This window comes from Gouania willdenowi, chromosome 22 (assembly GCF_900634775.1).
Source record: "Gouania willdenowi chromosome 22, fGouWil2.1, whole genome shotgun sequence".
Taxonomy (NCBI): Eukaryota; Metazoa; Chordata; class Actinopteri; order Blenniiformes; family Gobiesocidae; genus Gouania; species Gouania willdenowi.
Genome location: NC_041065.1, coordinates 25,205,092 through 25,225,948, shown reverse-complemented (window position 1 = coordinate 25,225,948; position 20,857 = coordinate 25,205,092). Strand labels below are relative to the sequence as shown.

Genomic DNA, 20,857 nt, shown 5'->3' with positions numbered 1-20,857 from the left:
AACTACTATAACTTCTTCCTTGCTATAATTTCTTCATTGTGGAACCATTGTAAGATTATTGAAGTATTTCTGATTCTGTTCTTTGTATTTTATTTTATTGGTTTGTTTTCGCAGATGGTTTGTGTAACTATGGCAACCGTTGCTACGTGACGCCTGGACGCAGCCTAGCTTCAGTGCAGCGCTAGCTTAGAGAGAGAGAGAGAGATGGATGCTAATTTGCAGAAGGCTGATGGTGGAGCGGTAAAACATGTGAGTACTTTGTTAAAACCTTACATGATGCACAATGGCAGCGCATACTCGGTAGCATTGTTAGCATTTCATAAGCTTAAACTCTGTGGAGTTACATATGCTGTGACGGTAATTCCATGCTAGTTAGTGCTAGCTAGCTAGCTAGTTAGCCGTAAAGCTACTGTAAACTCCAGTGTGCAGTAAAAGTTATTTAGCTTTTAGGCTGCACTGACACATTATCATTTAACACTTTTAATCAATGCCTGTTCCATGGTTTGTTTAACAGTAAATAAGTTCATAGCTACACAGTGCTAAACTACAATATGCACAATATAATAATACAATATAAACAGTCCAGATTTAGCATTGACTGGTTGCCTAGCAATTTACGATTTAGCAACAAGTAACTATAAAAGCAGTAGTTCACTTTTGCTGAAATGCAAAAACAGTAACAAATATCAAAGAATGATAAATCCTCGATATATTTAAGTTAAAGTTTACACAGGAAGTGTTAGAAAGTCACAGAAACCTCTAAAAACTTTTAAAGGTAATTTGCATACCAAACATGTAGGCAGGTGCAATTTTACATCTATTCAATTCAACTTTATTTATATAGCGCAAATTACAACAAAGTCATCTCAAAGCGCTTACCAAAAAAAAAAAAAAGTCCATAATAAGAAAGAAAGAACCCAACAAGATCCACATGAATTAGCGACAGTGGGAAGAAAAAAAAACTCTCTTTTTTATAGGAAGAAATCGCCAGCGGAACCAGGTTCAGAGGTGGCAGCCATTCGCTTTGACTTGGGTTAGTGAACAGAAGGGCAAACAGGATAGGATAGAAGGATAGACCATCCGAGTGTTCCAGACTAGTTGACCCGCAAACCATTGATCAGTTCATCCATCTTGAAAAATTCAATGTGTATATTTTCAATGTCTGTGTCGTTGAAAGGTTGCTAAGTCTGGACGAAGAGCTCGGCTAACATCTGACCAGTCGTCATTTGAAGATTCTCGTCTCTCCAGAAAGTCGTCCACATCTGCTTTAGGAGAGGTTAGTGATCCATTCATGGTTCATTCAAGATCACATCTACAATTTAGACTTTTTTTAATGACTTACTTACTAGATTTGCATTTTCTCCTATGCATGAATTATAGGATGATGGTGAGGTAGGTACCATGAAAAAAAGCAAACCTTTGCATGCCATTTGCTTCTAAATCTATACAGTAGATAGTCCTAAGACTCACTCAGTACACATCATATAAATAACACACAATATTTTAAAAAGGTTTGGAATTATGTGTTGAAATCAATCTTTGTAGAAATAATATTATAGGTAATGATTATGTTCTGTACTGTAGTGGCTCTTTATTTTTTCTCATATGGGTTGGATTTTACATGTTTGCATTTAGTTTACATTTAACATTTTAGTACCTCTTCCCACTAGGCGTGAGTATTGGCAAAGATGTTGCAATACGATACGTATCACGATACTTGGGTCACAGTACGATAATATTACGATATCACGATATATTGCGATATTCTACCCAGTTAATATCAAAATTAAACGTAGAGATGAAAAATCAATAGATATTGATCATTCGGACAAATTGAGTCAAAACTATTTGCCTCAAAACAACCTATTTATTTTTTATTATTAGTGTTTTTGCACATTTTCAATGAAAAAAAGAAAATGCAGTGTTACACACTGCCATCATAAAATAAAGTGCAACAAGTTTATTTTCACTGAAACTACTGTGTCGAAGTCTTAAAGTAAGTATTGATTAAATATCAATTTTACATTTTTAAAAAAAATCGATTTCAAATCGGCACCCAAAAAAAATTGCGATATATCGCGAAATCGATTTTCACACCTCTACTTCCCACTCCTTTTTGGAAATGTAAACTGAATTGCGAATTTGTGACGATAATCTTTTAGTTTTTTTTTGTTTCTTATGATATTCTGTTCACATGTTCGAAATAAATATACAATCTAAAATGTGTCCAAAATACTCCCCACTCCTGTTTCTGTTCATGTGATCAGTTTCTGTTGAATCAATGTGCAAGGCTTCCTATTATGGTAATATGAAACCCTTAAAGTCACGGTGGCATTTGCATTTTTTTCTATGACACTTGTTGGACATTGGAATGTCAAAATTTGACTAAATATAGAAGACATTTTATCACTGATGTCATGTTACAATAACCTAACATTGGGTGGCACTTTGGAATTCATCATGTTTACTGGTTTGGCAAACTGGATAACAGCTCACATTCCTAAAGACAAATTATTCTGGCCTTGCAACAAAGTAGACTAATCTATCCAAATTTGTCCAACTTCCCAAATGCTACAAAGCAGCATTCTCGTGGCCTCGCTGACCTGCAGTGCACATGCAATACTTTTTTTGGGGGGGAATTTTCGTTCATCGACTCTCTACTTTCCCAAAAATACCCACTGATTGGCTACATTCCTGACATCCTTTAAAACAAAGACATTGTTGCTTTTATGGGCCCAGAGTGACGCCACTGTTCTTTACCCTGGAGATATCTGAATATCCCAAATTAGAAACCATTAAGGCACACGTGTCAAACTAAAGGCCCAGGGGCTAAATTCGACCCTTTAGAGGCTTCAATCCGGCCCTCGGAATTATTTATGCACATTTTAACGCTAACAATTCCTTAAAATTCAGCAAAATATCTTAGTTTTTATTCTGTATGTTCTTTATTAAATGCTTGCACATTGGTTATTATTTAAAACTATGATTTTTAAACTAAAAAGTGTATTCATTTTTCCAATCCAGTCTGTTTTTAAAACAAGTTTGACAGCCCTAAAATCAAACATTTAGGAAAAAAACTATCTGAAACAAACCAATTCAAATTAAATATTTGGGTGTCAAACCTACGGCCTGTTTCCCCAATATGTCCCACCAGAAGAATTCCAGGGATGATTTAGCTTGAATTGAAAATTGCAGGGAAAAAATAAACTATAGCTCATTGTTACTTATTAGAGGTGTCTCGATCCGATATCGTTCCAATATCAGTCTGAAAACAAATATCGGATATCTGATTAAAATTCACGAATTTAAAAAAAAAAAAAAATTTCAATTCATTTTTTATTTATTTTATTCAATTGTAGAATACTGTAGATATTACGTTGAAGGTTAAAAGTTATGTAGCCAATTGGTTAATAATAAATGGGTCAGTTTTTCTCATACCTACTGTTGCTGACTATTGTTAGTATTTGTTAGTAACATCACTTGATCAAACTACAAAATAAGTCATAATAATTTTTGTTATTAAAAAACGAAAAAAAAAAGTTAAAGTATGTATGATTCATGATGATATCGGTATCAACCAACACTCAAGGCTGCAATATCGGCATCATATCGGAAATGAAAAAGTTGTAGTGGGACATCCCTATTACTTATAATCATTTACACATCAAAGTGTTTGAGTTATGGCACAAAATTGGTAAAAATTCCACATTTTTTTCTTAACAAATGCTTGGATTTCTCTGGTTCCGCCCACTTGAGATCAAACTGGTCCAAATGTGGCCCTTGTACTAAAAGACAGTCTGACACCCCTGCATTAAGCCATAATCTCAATGCCCTTAACTGTCTCACTAGTTGTATTTTAATGCCACTGTAAGGTTCACAATTGTTCAGGAAAAGTAAACATTGATTGGCTATTTCTTATAACATTTATTACATAATATAAATGTTATATATATTCCATTTTCTTAGTTGAACTATTCATTAAAATTGCTAAACATTGGGAGGACTTCACACCCTTTCTGAGGAATTTAGTGATAGTTCTGAACAAAGCCTGACTGGTCCTTACTGTAATGGTTTTTGCTCTTCATAAAGAGACAGTTACTAATTACCCAAAGTTGAGCGAGCTCGTTCAGCTGCAGCTTTCTCGATTAATGGTAATCCAGAGCGGCGCCGAGTGAGCCGCCCCTCCCTCTGCCCCGCTTAATGGTGGCATTCAGGTTTATAAATGGCTTCAGTAAAGGAACCAGCCATGAAAGATCATTTCCTCTTTCATCATAAATGAGAGAAATTCCTCATGAACACTTTGTCCTTTGCAGACCCAATTTAGTAATGAGAAATGTTGTGCCTCTTACACCCCCCCCCCCTCTCTAAATTATTTGCCGACTGCCCACCCTCGTGTGCTCTAAGGAATTCATTCATTCAGCTGCCGCTCTCAGGGTCTCTCACTCGCAGGATCAACATGCGTGCCTGGTTTGCTATTTTCAGATTTTAAAAAAAAAAAAAATCTAAGCACGAGAGTCATTTGCTTTCTCTAAATTTGTTTTAGGGTCAAACTAAGGCCTTGTTCCCACACTCTGTTTCATACATATGATCCAAAGGCTGCAGATGGATCTAATTGAAAGACTCGAACCCCAAGAATGTAGGTACTTTTATAGAAAACTATATTATCAGTAAAATATGTTGAAGTTTTCACTAAATATTTCACTTTTTTTTGACACGCATTTAAAAATATATATATCCAAAATTAGAAGATTGTTGGGACATTTGGTTTTCCTTTTCTTTCTTCAGCAAATCTGCATTTTTGATTCTATATTGTAGAATACAGAGCATTCTACTATCACTTTTTCCTTAAAATCACGTTAAATAGGATTTTTTTTACCTTTTACCTATTTTGAAATAGCCTGCGTATTATTATATATTTTTTGCCATTTTTCCTAATATATATTATATATATTATAATTAACTAGTGCATTTTAAGATGAGATTTACAGCTTAATCCAGTGTTTTTCAACCTTTGGGTCTTGAGCTCTAGTGGGGTTGCCTGAAAATAAAATGGGGTCGCCTGAAATGTCTAGTAACAATAAAATATAAAATAAATTAATGATTAGAATTATATGTTTTTTAATTATTATTTTAATTATTATTCTTTTTCAAATAAAAACACCACACAGGCAAATTGAAACAAGTGTATTCTATACTTTCGCTTCCTCAAATATAAATTTAGTTCAAATATAATGCAATATATCAAATATGATCAAAAACTAATTCTCGAGAAAAAAGTCTCTGGGGTCACCATAAATTTGTGATATAAAGGGTCACGACATGAAAAAGGTTGAGAACCACTGGCTTAATCACATGATCAAATCATTTTGTGCTTCATATTTTGGGAACAGTAAGAAAGCTTTTAGTTGTGCTTATGTTGTGTGGACATTTATATGATTTTTTTTAGCATTGTTTTCTAGCAGCTAATGCTCCTCCTTCTCCCAGGGTCTTCCTCCCAAACCCGCACGGCGCCAAGGTGGATGGGCAGAAGACAGTTCCAGGTCTGGTTCTGGCAAGTGCGTATCTCTCCTCCCTCCTTAACGGCAGCCACCGGTCCTGCGTTATGTGTTTTTAATGCACTCTCATGCTGTTGAACGAGCTTATTTATCAGCGCGTATTTTGCACTCGGGGCTGTGAATCAACAAGGTTATTGGGGAGCCTGTCTGAGCGGGCAACTCTCCATTCGTCTTCATCTGCGAGCGAGGCGGTAGATGACATGGTTAATGCATCAGCCACAGGAGGGCACTGTTAGTCAGCTAGCCACTTCATCACTGGAGTTCAAGCTACTTAATCACCCCTTACCCATGCAGGCTGCTTTTTACACAGGGAGCACAACACGCCGAATTCAGGAAATATCAGGAGCAGATGGAAGGCGTATGTACACCAAGTAAACCTAAATAATAACTGTGTATCTAACCGACAGAGCTTGGGCTAAGCCGTTTGTTCTCTCAGCCACCACCAGGGTTGGGGTCAATTATAATTGTAATCGTGTCATTGATAATTAATTACAATTATGGCATAATTATAATTGAAAACATCTGTTGCTGTTGTAATCATAATTGAATTGTAATTGGAAATTCTATCTTTGCATCTTTTTATTTGGATCTCCATTAGCATTGGCTAGAGCCATTGCTACTCTTCCTGGAGTCAACACCCAATACACTTGTGTTATTAGTGCAGTAGTTAGTGTAATTCCATATAACACATCACACAACAAAAGCAACTCAAACAACAACTAAAGCAATTTACAAAACAAAAACAACATCCATGCAGTCGGGCCCATAGTTTTAATTAACAATTCCTTCAACATGTGGCTTTTAACATCAGAGAATTGGTTATTTAGCAATAATATACATTTACAATACATCTATAAAAACTACAATTTAATCAAATACAAAACTGGGAAACCGTGTTACAGTTCTATGGCATAACAATCAATAAAATATGTTTTATATCAAGTTTTCCAACCACTTGCCAGTTCTGTTAAGGATTTTTTTAGCATTAAAAAAAAATGATTCTAGGGGTTTTCTGACACCAAAAATATGAATACCAATATTTTCATGGAAGTCTAACAAGGTAACCAAGAGATGAGAAACACATTGAATGATAATATTTTTTTTGTATATTTTACAGCTGATTTAATAAATTACAAAAAGCTAACATAAGAGGAAGGTTAAGTTTTATAAGGTTATTTATTTCAGGCTCGGCAATTGTGATGAATTGAATTTAACTTTAGTTATTGAGAATATAATTGTAATTGGTTTTCAGGGGAAATAGTAATGTTAAGTGTAGTTGGAAAAAATGCTGGTTAACGTAATGATAATTGAGTTGTAAATTAATAATAAAAATTGAAGACGTAATGATTAAAATCTTACTGATAGCAAGCAAAAAAAAAGCCATAGCCAGAAACTGGTACAGTGTCGAATCCCCCAAAAAAGAGCACTGGTTTGAGATCATTAAGGACGTGTATATGATGCAAAAGTTGACTTACAAAGTAAAGCCTAAAGGACACACACATGAAAAGACTGTTTACAAAGAAGCGATGCTAACAACAATCAACTGGATCACTTGAGAATGACTGAGAAGTAAAATGTACCCAGGAAATGCCCCTGAAAATATTCATCCTTTGTTAAATTATTGTTTTTGTTTTCTGTATATTTTAATTTAGTTGAATTTTTTAATTTTTTTAATTTTTAATTAATTGAATTTATTTTTTATTTGAACTTTCTTACATTTATAAGTTGTGTGTATGTTATAAATTGCAAATTAAGAAACAAAAAACAAAAATTGAAGACGTAGTTGTAATTGAAAAATGTAATTGACCCCAACCCTGGCCACCACTGTTCCACGTGTCTCTCGTCTCAGAGGACGTGAACACATATGGAGTGAACACATGAGGTGTTTCAAGCAATTTAGTTGTGTACTTTACTGCGTCGTTTGCGCAAGCAGCATGAAAAAGCGCATGTTTTTTTCTCTCAGAAGGTCAGCGTGCCACTCGCCTGCTTTTGTCCAACACGGCTTGATTCTGTGTCCTAAAGTGATTGAAATACAGGAGGTGTAAAAGGGGTTAGCACTTGCATTGATCCTCTCTGAAACAAAGTAAGTAATGGTCCCCCCTGGAACCAGCAAGGACTTTTCCCTTCAATGTCACCCCTCATGCTCAATCACCACTGCCCTCCTCCCACTAATCCCATCGCAGAAATCCCGGGATTTGTCGATCTATCACTTCTAATTGACACTAAATGATCTGTCAGTTTATTGATGAACCTTTGAAACCAGGTTGTCACAATATATTTTATCCCTAACAACTTTTTCCAGACAGTTTTACCATGTCTATCGCTTCGTCTTACATGAGTCTTAATCAAGGGGTCTGTAATGTGTCTTAAGTGTCGTTACCCCCCCACCCTTACGCCCGCCCCCCAGACAGGACACAGTCCAAGGGCAGGCAGGTACCTCTGCTCCTCTCTGCTGTGCCTCACTGGACTCCTGCACCTCCAATGGCTGTTGGTTTTAAAATCAGACACCAGTGAAACCATAAAAACCTCTGCTTAGAAATAACTGCGCTTAATGTAACTATAATAACTGATTTTTGATCATAGAAACTCAAAACACGCCAAATGTTTACATACTATTTATATAACTGTATTGCTCAAACATGGCATTTTGATGATAACTATGATGTTACTTCTTATTTCATCACTTCCTTTCATTTCCTTCTGAATATTCATCACCATTACTTGTTGTTTTTGTAAAAGATGTTGGACGTTTCTCACTGTAAGCAAAATTTAAAGCTTTTGTTTCTGTCCATATCATCATGTCTTCATTTTTAGGAAGAATTGTGTATTAAAACTGTTATTTTTTTTTTATGTTCTTGTTGTCAAGAAAAGTTGAAAACCATACATTTAAAGTCAATCTAGTTGAGTTTTAAGTCTTTTGCCTGAAGCAAAAAAAACAAAAACGTAGGTATTAAATATAACAGTATCATACAGGGAGAAATTTGGAAAATTGGTGTAAATGGCTTTGAACATCTTTATGGCCTAGTTGTAGTTTTTTTTTTCAAACAATGTTAAAAGTAAATATAAGCACAGAAGCTTTATCTTTCAAAGTTCCCCAAATAAAATGTATTTGACCAAATGTGCAGAAAAAACAAGCCTATTATAAGAAGGAAGCCTTGTAATATTTGTGACGTTTGCCATTTTTTTTCTCAATAGTTATTAATCAAGTTGAGCCTCTGATTTAGTTTTTGAATTGTCAGGATTTTATGCACAACTGTTCAGCAACGAAACACCGTTAAAACAGTAGGGGGCAGTACTCACTTAGGAGAACCTATACAAGTGTTTGACTCTACCTGGAAAATGTATATAACATGTATGTTTGGAACTCATTTTTTAGCTAATCAACAGAGGAGCAAAAAAAAAACATTTCTGGGTTATTTTTTCAGCTTTTTTGTGTTGAAAAATTGTAATTGCTGAAATATGTTGCAGTTCTTTGTTCGGTTTACCAGCACCAGGTGTGACGCCTACATAAAAATAAAGAAATCCAAGGGTCAAATCTTGTCTTTTGGGGCAGTTTTTCAAAAATCAATGTTGGTGGTTTGGATGTGTTTCAAGGCAGGAAAAATGAGCTAAATCTTGTTTTCCTCTTCATTCACAGAGCGTCAAGAAGACCTGCAGCTGAAGATTTTGAGGAGTAAGTCTCTCTAACTGCTTGTCCATATTTAATCTTTTTTCTCGCAACGGGTCAATAGATTTTAGATTAGCTTACGTTTTTGTATATGTTGTTGAAATGTTCGTACCCTTGCAGTAAAATGGAAATTGCGTTATTCTTTCAGATTGCCCTTGCCCGCAACTCATCCTCGCCTTTCAAGAACAATCACTTAACATGATTAAAAAAAAAAAAAAGAAGAAGAAGAAGTGCGTGTCTGAGTTGCCATCACTTTTACCTCTGTTTTCGTGTTATTGTATTTTTCCCCTTCACCCTCCCTCTCATCATCCTGTGACTAGAATAGACATGTCTGTGAAAGAGAGGCAGGTAGAGGACGTGGTGGGTCGTGTATGTGTTACTCATCGTCACAGCTGGAAACTTTGGTGCCTGAATGGCAGTTATAGCGAGGCAGAGGCTTTGTGTGTAACCAATGATGTGTGTGTGTGCCCCCCCTGCAGAAAAAATCCGTTATGTCAGGTTTGAATGCTATTGTCAGGGTTGGGGTCAATCATATTTTTCAATTACAATTACGTCTTCAATTATCCATGTTGAATTACAAATCATGTATGATTATCATAACCAGCATTTTTCCCAATTACAAATACATTATAATCATTGTTTTTACCCTGAAAGTCAATTACAATTACGTTCTCAATTACTAAAGTTGAATTACAATTTTACTTTTATTCATATAGCATTTGTGATGATAGTATGCAGTTTTTTTTTGTGTGTATGATGTAGTTTTAGATATCTTTACATTTACATTTTAGTGCATTTATTATAATATTTGGTGTAAAAGCCCAACTGGGGACAAGAGTTGGAATTAACGATAAATATTAACTCTGTACAAATCATCAGTTACATTCATATTATTGTTACTCTGTAATTGATAATTAATTACAATTATGGCATGATTGTTATTGTAATTTGACGAATCTGTCACCGTAATTGAATTGGAATTGAGTTAAGATAAGTGACTTTGTAATTGTAATTACAATGGAAATTAAATAAAAACTTTAAATTACAATTAAATTAAATGCAAAACAGGTCTATGGCCGACACATAAGTAGGTAGCAAATATTAAAATATGCTTCATATTAAGTTTTCCCACTATCTGTCAGTGAATTTTCACACTCATACAGGTGTAAGGGTTGGAAGAGTTAGTATAGGATATAAATTTTAATACAAGTTTTTTTGAAAAGGGACGATACTGTGAATGTAACTGATGTTTTATACAAAGAGTTTGTAGCTATTGATTATTAAATAAATGAATTTATTTTATTGCATAATTGTGACCATCACCAGCCCTCTCTAAGGAAGGGTAAGAAATACTTTATTATAGGGAGGATAAAAAACAAGAGGGCAGTGTTACACCTAAGTGAGGGGGAAGGGAACAGGGAAGAGGGAGTAAGGGTGGGGAAAAGTTGTCCGCTCTAAAGTGAGAGTGAGATGTGATGTTATAGTTGTGCTTATTGTGTTGTGTAATCCGTTCAGCCAGTCTGGTGGCAAGTGTGAAGCTTAGGTATAATGCAGCAGCCCGTCCGAGGACGACAGCCACATCCCCAGCCCCCAGGGGCACTCTGCAAGTTGCCCCACTGGCCCCCAGGCGCACCAGCCGAGCACCCCAGATTACCCTTCATCGATGCCGTCAGTGCGATTTTGCTCACAATCTCCCACCGCCCCACATCTCAGTGTAAATATATACATATAGATCTACTTGTAAGTGTTTATAGTATATTATAGATCCACATACATCATACAACCAAATGCAGCAGATATATACAAACTGCAATACACGTACATAAGCATAGCTTTACACACATAGACACACATATATAACGTATTATACATATTATACATATACATACAGCTATATAACACACATCTATAGTTGTTTTTTTTGTTTTTGTTTTGTTTTTTCTCCTTCTCTAATTGACTTTCAGGGCAAAAATCTTGTTGGATAATTGAAAAAGTAATTGTAATTGAAAAATGTAATTGACCCAAACCCTGGCTATTGCCTTGTCTCTGTAATAACTATTCAGACCTGATCTCCTGCTGGGAGTTTTTGTTTAGTTTAGTTTTTATATTCTTAACTCAGCAAGCGAGTGCGCCGCTTACTTAGAGACGGAACCCAAACAGGACCATTATCAAAGAAAAGTGTTGGGCATCAACGACTATGACCTCACCATCATGCCTTTTCGTTGAAAGCAGTGAATAATTCATACTCTCGCACTTCCTGTTTCTCCAGCCGTCGTCTGCGACCACAAACTCCCCAGGGATCAGATGATGAAGGAGGTAAGAGCACCCTTGCTTTTCTCTTCCACTCTGCGTGTCTCCTCACGGGCAAAGAGAAGCCCTCTGGTGCCTCCCCCCAGCACATTTATCCTCTCAAAGTGGAGCAGATAAGCAGAGGTGGTCAGATCATCACTTTCAATGATACCCCCAAATATATTTCTCTTGCAGAGACTCTCTGCTGCACATGTGCAAACACACATATACACACCTTTGTATGTTGATGTGGTTATTTACATTTAATGATAGAAAATGGAGAGCAATGTGGTTAAATTGAGGGTGACAAAGACACACACGCGCACACACACACACAAACTGGTACTGTTGAATACAGATTGAACGTTAACACTGCTGCTTTGACTGAGTGTCCTGAGGGCTTAACTGTGTGCACTATAAACAATGTGAGGACTGAGAGCGCGTCGCTGCAGAAGATAATTGTCCTTCCACAGCGCAAAATGGCAGCGAGGAAGAAAAAATAAATAAAACAGGCTGAAAAGGTACATATTGGGCTGTTACCATGACTACTTGTCAACATTGAGCTTGTTTGACGCTGAGAGAACCGATGACTATATCAACAAGTTCCACAGTGTGGACAGGAAAATTAATGGGATACATATCCATTCATAACTATTAAAGTTATCTTGCTAACACACTGACAGACAGAGGGTAAAACATAACCTTACCGCTTTGCACTTGGTGCGAATTTGTGCCGCTTCGCACTTGGCGGAGGTATTAATAAATTAAATCAAACAAAAAAAAAAAAGAATTATAATAGTAATACATAATAATAATAATTAGAAAAGCACTCGGAGAGCGCAGACCTCCGCCAAGCAGCTCATTTCCACCCATATTGTGATTTCCACCTTATGTTGTAGTTTAACAGTGATTTTATACACTGTAAAACTTTTTACTGTAAAAATTACAGTATTATACTGGCAGCAGTGATCCAGTATCATATTGTAATATTCTACAGTATCTTACTTCATTTATAATTACAGTATTATACTGTCAGTGTTGATCCAGTAAAATACTGTAATATTATACAGTAATTTGACATACTTGTAATTTGCTTTGATGGAGCCGCCCTCCTTATTTTTTCCGGCACTTTTTGGTCCAGCTGCAAGTTCCCATGATGCAACGCTGTTTACAGTAAACTGCTGTAAATTAAAGTTAAGTGTGGAGGTGCTGTAATTTATTGTTTTTGTTCTCAAGGTGCTATGTGTTTACAGTAATATATTGTATTACAAGAATACAATACATTACTGTTCAAATTTTAATCAAATTTTACAGCAAAGGCTTACAGTGTATACACTATTAGATTCATTGATAATCAAAACATACCTTTAGCATTTAAAATAACAATTATATAATGAAATGTCAAATAGTTATTAAAATATTGCAACCTTGTTAGAAATCATGCTCTGGTGAGGGCCAGTTATATTTTTGTTCTAATTTTTCTAATTAATAATAAATAAATAAATACAAAATGCGTTACGTTAACTTAAGTCTAATCACATTTTAAGGAAACTAATAAGATTGTGATTCGAAAAAGAATAATCATTTTAAATATTAATATGATTATTATATAATATTTAAACTCCAGGTGACCCCAAGGTTAGAAAACAGTGACCTAATCTATCATTTTATATTAAATGTATTAAATCAGTGCTGATTTCAAATTAGCCTGACGCTTTTGGGCGAAATTAAATTCACCCTTAAACAGAATTGACAGTGAACTGTGATGGCAATCAACCCTAAAATGACAACATGAACTGCAGGCTATAATCAATGCTTTGTGCAGTACATAATGAAACACATTATAGGCACACTGGCTAAAAAAAAAGTCCAGTTGAATAAAGAGTGTGAAGGTTTAGTTCCCTCGCTGTTAATGCCGCCGGAAAGATGAAGACTGTGGAGGGAGAGAGCTCTTAATACTGCGCTGGAGGCAGGGGGCATTGGAAATTACAGTGCTGAGGGGTTAGGGAGATAGCCCCTGCTATCTTGATTATGTCCCCCACCCTTATCCCTTATGTCCACTGGCTACAAGCATAGTGAACTGCCCCCACAGCTTCCCGCTGGTCACTTCAAATAGCCCCAGTAACTGTAAACAGTACACACTCATGTGTTTCATGTCTTGCTCTCAGACCGTGTTGAATATTGTCCCATCAGCTTTTTAAGTGGATTCTAGGCCCTGGTAGTCATTTGACTGAACCCCATCACCCCCACCCTGTGTAGAATATAGGATGCCAAGTGAAGTGCGGAGGCGTCCCGTTCTCCAAAGTCGCTGAGTGGCATGTTCCTGCTGGGAGCATGTCTACATTCACAGCAAATTATCCCCTTTTGATATTTACATGCTTCAGCGAGGAAGGCCGGACGCTACCGTGTAATAAGGATACGCCTGGTCTGGTCTGGTGTGGCCTGATCGCTGCCAGACAAAAGCCACCTTGATACGTGTCCAGCTGAGCAAGAGAAGTATGCGTGGGTGATGTGCAGATTACAGATTACAAGTACTAATGTTACTGTAAATGAGTTGCTTTTATGGGTACTTGTACTTTTTTGAGTATATTTCTAAATTAGTTATTTTACTTGTACTTAAGTATGTTTTAAAATAAGTAGTCTGTTACATTTCTACTGAGTAAATTATTTTTTTTTAAAAATGTGTACCTTAAACCACCAAGATCAGCAGGTTATGAAGACACATTGAACGTAATCCATTTGTTCTCATATGTTAAGGTTTCATTTATTCTGACAATTATTATCATGAAATCATCAAACATCAAGGACTATTACCTCTGAGGAAGACTGGCATTTGACAGTCAAAACATGTCGGGAGACAAAAAAAATTCCTGAAAAGCCTGTTCTGAATAAATGAAAAATTAACATATATTTTAAAAAAAAATACATAAAATTAACTTACTGGAATTATTACCATATGTTCTTAGCTGTGCCATTTTTTGCCCCTTTCTTGGCACTGTTTGAGTTCATAAATGTAGCTAAATGTAGCCTGATTATTATTTTTTTACATTTTCAAATAAATTTATTGGTGTTATTTTAGTTAAAAACAAAACAAAAAAAACAACTTTTATTTTATACAAATGCCTTTGTGGAAAATAAATTAAGTTCCAATTATGCAAGAATTTCATCTCTTTCCTTTTAAGATTATACATGAGATGTTTACTGTATGCAAGTACTTTGAGTACTATTTAATTCAGCTTGGCGATGTGCACCAAGGCAAGGAGAGGGAGGGGTCGGCTCCTCCCTTTGAAGGAAACACCGGCTGCCTTCGTGGTCTGCTTGACCTCAAGTAATGGTTTGGATTTAAAACTCATTTTAAAAATCTTGTTCCCTTTTTCCACTTATAATAGACGTTTGCATAAAGACAACTCAGCTTCACATTCACTCACTTGTTACGTGTGTTACCAGTGAATCAGTGGCTGAAATGAGAACAGGGTGTGTGTGTGTATGCGTGTGCGTGTGCGTGTGTGCATGTCAGCCCCGGGAAGCTGTTTGCAGAGCTGGACGGTAGAGCTTTTTGATGTCATTGCACTAAGACCATTAAATTTGATTGGGAGTCCAGAGGGGACAGATTCTGCTGAACGCTGTGCTTTGTAAATGAGAGGACAAAAGTGTCACCGGGGCCTCATGAATATGAAATACCAGCGCCTGCATTTATTTGGATATCAGAAACCCAGATGAATCTTGTCAGCGGCTAAACGAGCATGGCATTTTTAATTTGGTTTAATTAGAAAGGAGATAGAAATAAGTTATCAGTGAGTGGAGGAGGGCGAGCCAGTGAGTGGTGCTTTGGTGAAAAACTTTGGTTGGATTGTGTCGGGTTTAGATTTCTGTAGATACCGAAGCCTTATGTTCACAATCAGCCTTTTGCACTCACACTCCATCCATGATTGGATATTTGCTAAGGTTACTTTGGAGAGGAACGGTGACACGGATGCTGAGACTTTTCCTTCACATCAGATGCAGACTTCCATCTTTTCACCTCTATTTAGCTGCTCTATTGACTTTCCCCTCGGGGTGCAGTACTGTGGTTAGAGATTACTGACCACCTGCTCCACACAGTCCACCTCTCTCTCTCTCTCTCTCTCTTTTTCTTCCTTCTTTCTCCACTCTCCACTTCCTCTTCTCTCTATCTCTGTCACTGTCATCGCTCTGCTGTAGCGCTAATGAAGATGTGCAGTCCGCTGCCCTTCTACGAGCACCGTGCAGGACGGAGAAATTTGTGGCATTTGTAGGCCAGAAACATCTTTTTTAGTTTATGTATTTATTTATTCATTTTACCACATACAACACAAAGACAGACACAATTACAGAAAATAATTGCCATAAACCATAGACAATATAAATCTTATACATTATAATACAGTAAGTGTGTGTGTGCATGTGTGTGTGATATTCTAGTAATTATAAAAATAGTATTGTGCTATATATATATATATATATATATATAAACAAAATAGATGTAATGAAATTGAGAGAAGAGAGGGAAAACAAAAAAGAATTAAATAAAAATAAATAAATAATAATAAAAAAAAATCAAACTCTAAGGAAGTGGGATCAATGATCGTTTCAAGCCCGGCACCCAGGCGAACTGAGGGGGCCAGGCCAGAACCCAGCGGAGATTGGGGAGAAACAACTTTTAATTTGGTTTAACTCTGCTTTAATTTTAAGATCTCACCAGTCCAGATGTGTTGGATGTTAAATACATGCAAGCATTTTTATGTCAAGTACTTGAGTCTGTCTTCATTGTGTTTTTTTCTTTTTTACATACCATCAATTTGTCACCTGTCTTGTTATCCTTGTTCTTTATTTCCCTGTGTCCATCTGAAAAATGAAGTGAAAGTTTCCCCCGTCCTTCTTGGAAGTAGAGCCATCCTCTGTCCTGTTGAGTTTTGCCAATTAAAGCGGGTTCCCACTGTTCGAGCAGCGGGCTGGCGTTCCTGGCACGGCGGCTCCTGCCAAGCCGCACTGTGACTTCCGACCCCACACAGATGGGCCCGCAAGCAAACACTCTCATACGTGGCTGGACGCCGCTCCGATCGGAGTGGCATCGTGGACACGGAGGTCGGCCTACTGGCCCACCGAAGGTCCTGGGGGTGGGCGGCACTGACAGGGCCCAAATGCTAAGGTAGTGGGGGGTGCTTTCTGGGGAGCCCCTGGCCAGCTCTCATCTCACAGCAGGATGAAGTGCCGCCTTTGGCTCCTGAATATTCATGGCCGCATGGCTATTGTGACAGCGCAGCTTTTATGAGGACGCATCGAGCTCGAAGAAGGGGATGCAGGACACACAAATGTGGTCTCTCACACACACACACACACACACACACACACACACACACACACACACACACACACACACACACACACACACACACACACACACACACAATCGTTCAGAAACACAACTCAAATTTAAAGTATTTGCGTTGTTTTGTATTAGTTGTAAATTATGGAGTTCTTTTCAAATCTTTTTGCATCTGATTTGCGTTTATAGATATTCCAGTGATTCCAGATCTTGAAGAGGAAGATCTCACCAAGCAAGTGGCTGCTCCACCAAGGTAGGGGTCTCTGTTGACTGGGATGTCACCTGTCCATAGTCCGTGCCCTACTATACTGGGCTGAAATAGAGAAATAACATTTTGTGATTCATGCAAGTCCGTTTCTCACGAACGAGGTCCTTTGATTTACAGGGCAGTGAGAGACTCGCAGACACGTGTCGAGTATGTAGCACGGCTATGACAGCAGTGGAGGTTATTAGGCTGGGGCTTGCTCTCTGTGCGAGATAATATCCACATTGAACTCATTGTGGGGGCAATGTAGCGTGTAATGTGCAGTAAGTAGGACTGGCATGCACTGCTAGGCCCTGGCCACTTTCAGAGCCCCCCCACTTAATTCCGACCCACAGATAAGCAGCTGGGTTTCAATTTGAAACGTTTAACACTTGGCAACCCGTCTCCTTCTCTCTGTGGTCTTAGCTTGATGTCTTGGACCTTAATTGTGCTCTAAATTCTCAACTTACAAAGGACCACTTTATAGTCTTGGTTTGCGTGTGAGGTGAAAGGGAAGTTTAGTTTCTAATAGATTGTTTTAATTTAAAAATGTTCTTTTTAATAATCCAGTCTTCTTATCTTTAGTATCCAGGTGAACCGAGTAATGACATACAAAGATCTGGACAACGACCTCAAGTGTTATTCTGCCTTTCAAACCTTAGTAAGTCAATGGTGTTTAGGGTTTATATTATCTTTTTAAACATTCTTATGTTTTTGTTTAATCAACTTTTCTGACCTACATCACCTTTCTTTGTGAAAGCAAAGTGAATTTCACGTCTCACTCTACTTCCTCAGGATGGACAGATCGACTTGAAGCTCCTCACCAAGGTTTTAGCGCCAGAGCAGGAGGTGAAGGAGGTGAGTGAGTTTTTATTATAGTAAATATAGCCTATGAGCTCCCAACAAAGGCCTGTCCAGCTGTTTCTGGAGCACCAGGGGAGGTTGCCATTCTGTCTCGCAGGTAATCAAGATTTATGATGTGTACATTAACACCCTCTGCTCCCCTTACTCTCTTTCTGGCGTCTTCTGCCCCCCTAATTCCTCTTTCCTCTCCTTCATCCTCTCCGTCTTTACTTGGTTGTGCAGGACGATGTGTGCTGGGACTGGGATCATCTGTTTACGGAGGTGTCCTCAGAGCTGCTGATGGAATGGGATCAAGGAGAGAGCGAGGAGCCGACCGCATCGTCAGTAACATGAGGAGGAAGAGGAGGAGGAGGAGGAGATTTGATCCCAGGCTGTGAATGGCCCCAGGGGGAACCATGACTGAATGTCCATTTCATACAGTGGATTTATGTGTATCAACTTGATGATTGTTTATACTTCCGAACCGAGATATTGTAAAGTTTATTTGCTGCATCTTTTGTAGTAAAATCTATTGTACACAATACATAGTACAAGTTTTAAAAACCTTGCTTTTGTTTGTTCCTTTTACCTTTCACAGCCAAAAGGCAAACCAATATTTTTTTTTTTAAGAAAAGCCTTCTGAAAACAGCATTTACTGATAAAAATGTCCCCTCATTATCAACACCTGCATACAAGTCCAAGGTTGATAATCAGCTCTAAGCTGAAATCCACTTAATTGTGTTCAAATTAACATTCCTCATTAAAGCCTACAACCTTTTTGTTATTGACTGTTGCCATTGACTTTATCTTCCAGCTCTTCGATAGGAACAACCTCTTCTTCTTTATTATCTCAAACGCATTGAACACAGTTCCTATTGACACCTGGGGGATTAGCATACATTACACCTTCTTTTAGAGACTAATGCATGTAAGTCTGGAATTAGACATTCCGTATCAGGTGTGTTTTTATAAGTCTGAAATAAATGCAAAATGAGACTATATATAATTAGAGCTGCATGGCAGTATTGTCCGAAACTCATATCTCAATATTTTTTCTCAAAATGTACGATATAGATCTCGATAATTTCAAATGAAGTCTTACCAGAAAGATAATTCTGGGTTAAATTTACTAATAAAAATGCCACACAGACACATTTAATAACAAACAGCTGCACAATATGTGCCACTTTTGGATTTTTCCTCTGTAAGGGACAGCACGTGTGAGTGAGTTCTGTAGTGTGACTTTTTTTATGGGGTTAGGATGTACTCAGTGATCCTGCTAACTGTTCTTTTCATTCCGTTATGAGAAGTAACGAAAGCAGCGACTCCTAAAATGAGTATTTTAATATAAAATAAGCTATAGAACTATATACTGTCCATTTCTATATCGGCAAAATAGAAAAAGTGTATTTGTACGGTTGCCATATGGACAACCCCCGGTGCTATTGGTACGGTTACCGAAGTATTAGATTATACTCCCAATATCGCAACATTTTTTTGGGTTAGGGTAAGGTTTAGTCTTAGTCACGTGACCTAAACTGGCCAAATAGGGGTGCTGCGTACGGATAGACTGTTGGTATATTGACACGGCAACCATACGGATAGCCACTACCTATCATATATAATCTGTGACATGGTTATAGCATGCGTGTGTTCACGTGGATCAGCATTCCGTGTTGTCTTTGGTTCATGTGTGTGAATAAAGATGCAGGCCTCCAAAGTCAAGGCAGGTCTATTAGGGAATCAGCTGTAACATTTACAGATTGTGATTAGGTTTCTTTCTGAGGCAGACGGCAGTCTCAGGACATTTGGAGATGCTCAGCAAAAAGTCTCAAGGACACGTCACCTACACATCAAACAGCTCAATCACCGGCCATCACAAATAGCTCCTCTTTTTTCCCATTTAGGAGGCCTTGAATCAACTTCATCAACGGTAATACATCAAGATGGAGCCATCACACGGGATGTTTGTGCTCTGAATATTTGAGTTGGTGCTGCTTCTCTATCAGACATACAAACGTATACTTTTTTTTTTTTTTTACCTCCCTCACAATTGGCTTATTTAGACAGACTTAATGAATTCTGCCCATATGCCCTGAGCAGCTGTTGTGTTGCCCCTTCCTTCTGCCCCTGCCGAGCCGTGAAGTGCCCATCCATGTAGAGACAACCTCTAGCTGTCTCTCTGGAGAACACTAAGCCTGCCACTCCAGTGCTGGCAGCCAGCCGGTGCTGTGCTGCATGTCTGAGGTGGACCGTGGACAGGCCGAGGCCTCAGATTAGGGCCCAGTGATCAAGGCTTGTGGACGCTCTGAAATGATTGGCGCAGGTGGATCAGAGAGGGGATTAGAGAAAGTAAAAAAAGATCCAGAGACGATGTTTGGCATGTGCTTGCATCCAGCTTCTCAAAGTGACCTCTCTACCCCACCACCCCCCTCCTCACCACCTCATCCCACTTGCTCTCGCCCTCTTCCTTTATTCTCTTCATGTCTCTGTGTATACACTGTGTCCTGATGCAGCGCAGAGGCACAGGATGACCTCTCCTAGTCCGGGTGCAGTGAATTCAATCACATCAAAACAACTAGGACGTATATATCATTTCCAGGGAGGAAGACGGTCTTGTTCTTGGAAAGCTGTGTTGTTATGGCAGCGGCTTTCAAATGAACACAGTGTCACAGGGAGGTGAGCTGAATCTGAGGACATGTGGTTTCTACACGTATCAGATCAGAAGAGGGTGTCATTTGTTTTTTCCTTGACATTTTTCTATTAAAATGATGTCCCCATTACTGGGCCAGTGCGCGCCTCTGTAAGCTGATATATTATTTAAAAGGATACAATAATGACAGTGTTTTAATCTGATGTGAGTCGTGCAGCCCTGTAATGCTTTTTCATGTGATTCCTGTTTGAGTAGCTGGATT

At 37.9% G+C, this 20,857-nt stretch overlaps 1 protein-coding gene across 2 annotated transcripts; it reads left to right on the top strand.

The window, feature by feature from the left end:
• The first annotated feature begins 114 nt into the window (after positions 1 to 114).
• On the top strand, positions 115 to 18,506 carry ift43 (intraflagellar transport 43 homolog (Chlamydomonas)). Of its 2 annotated transcripts, XM_028438089.1 has the most exons (10): positions 115 to 249; positions 1,178 to 1,276; positions 1,381 to 1,392; positions 5,485 to 5,555; positions 9,193 to 9,228; positions 11,492 to 11,538; positions 17,045 to 17,108; positions 17,685 to 17,760; positions 17,895 to 17,957; positions 18,186 to 18,506. In XM_028438089.1, the coding sequence occupies exons 1-10, from the start codon at positions 205 to 207 to the stop codon at positions 18,294 to 18,296; spliced, it is 624 nt and encodes a 207-aa protein (XP_028293890.1). In that variant the 5' UTR covers positions 115 to 204; the 3' UTR covers positions 18,297 to 18,506. The 2 variants fall into 2 exon arrangements, with proteins under 2 accessions (XP_028293890.1, XP_028293891.1); XM_028438090.1 differs by lacking the exon at positions 1,381 to 1,392.
• Positions 18,507 to 20,857: the final 2,351 nt, after the last annotated feature.

Coding starts and splice junctions, on each gene's coding strand:
- ift43 (XM_028438089.1), top strand. CDS start 205: ATGGATGCTAATTTGCAGAAGGCTGATGGTGGAGCGGTAAAACAT. Junction 9,229..11,491: donor GCAGCTGAAGATTTTGAGGA/GTAAGTCTCTCT, acceptor CTGTTTCTCCAG/CCGTCGTCTGCGACCACAAA. Junction 11,539..17,044: donor GGGATCAGATGATGAAGGAG/GTAAGAGCACCC, acceptor TTGCGTTTATAG/ATATTCCAGTGATTCCAGAT.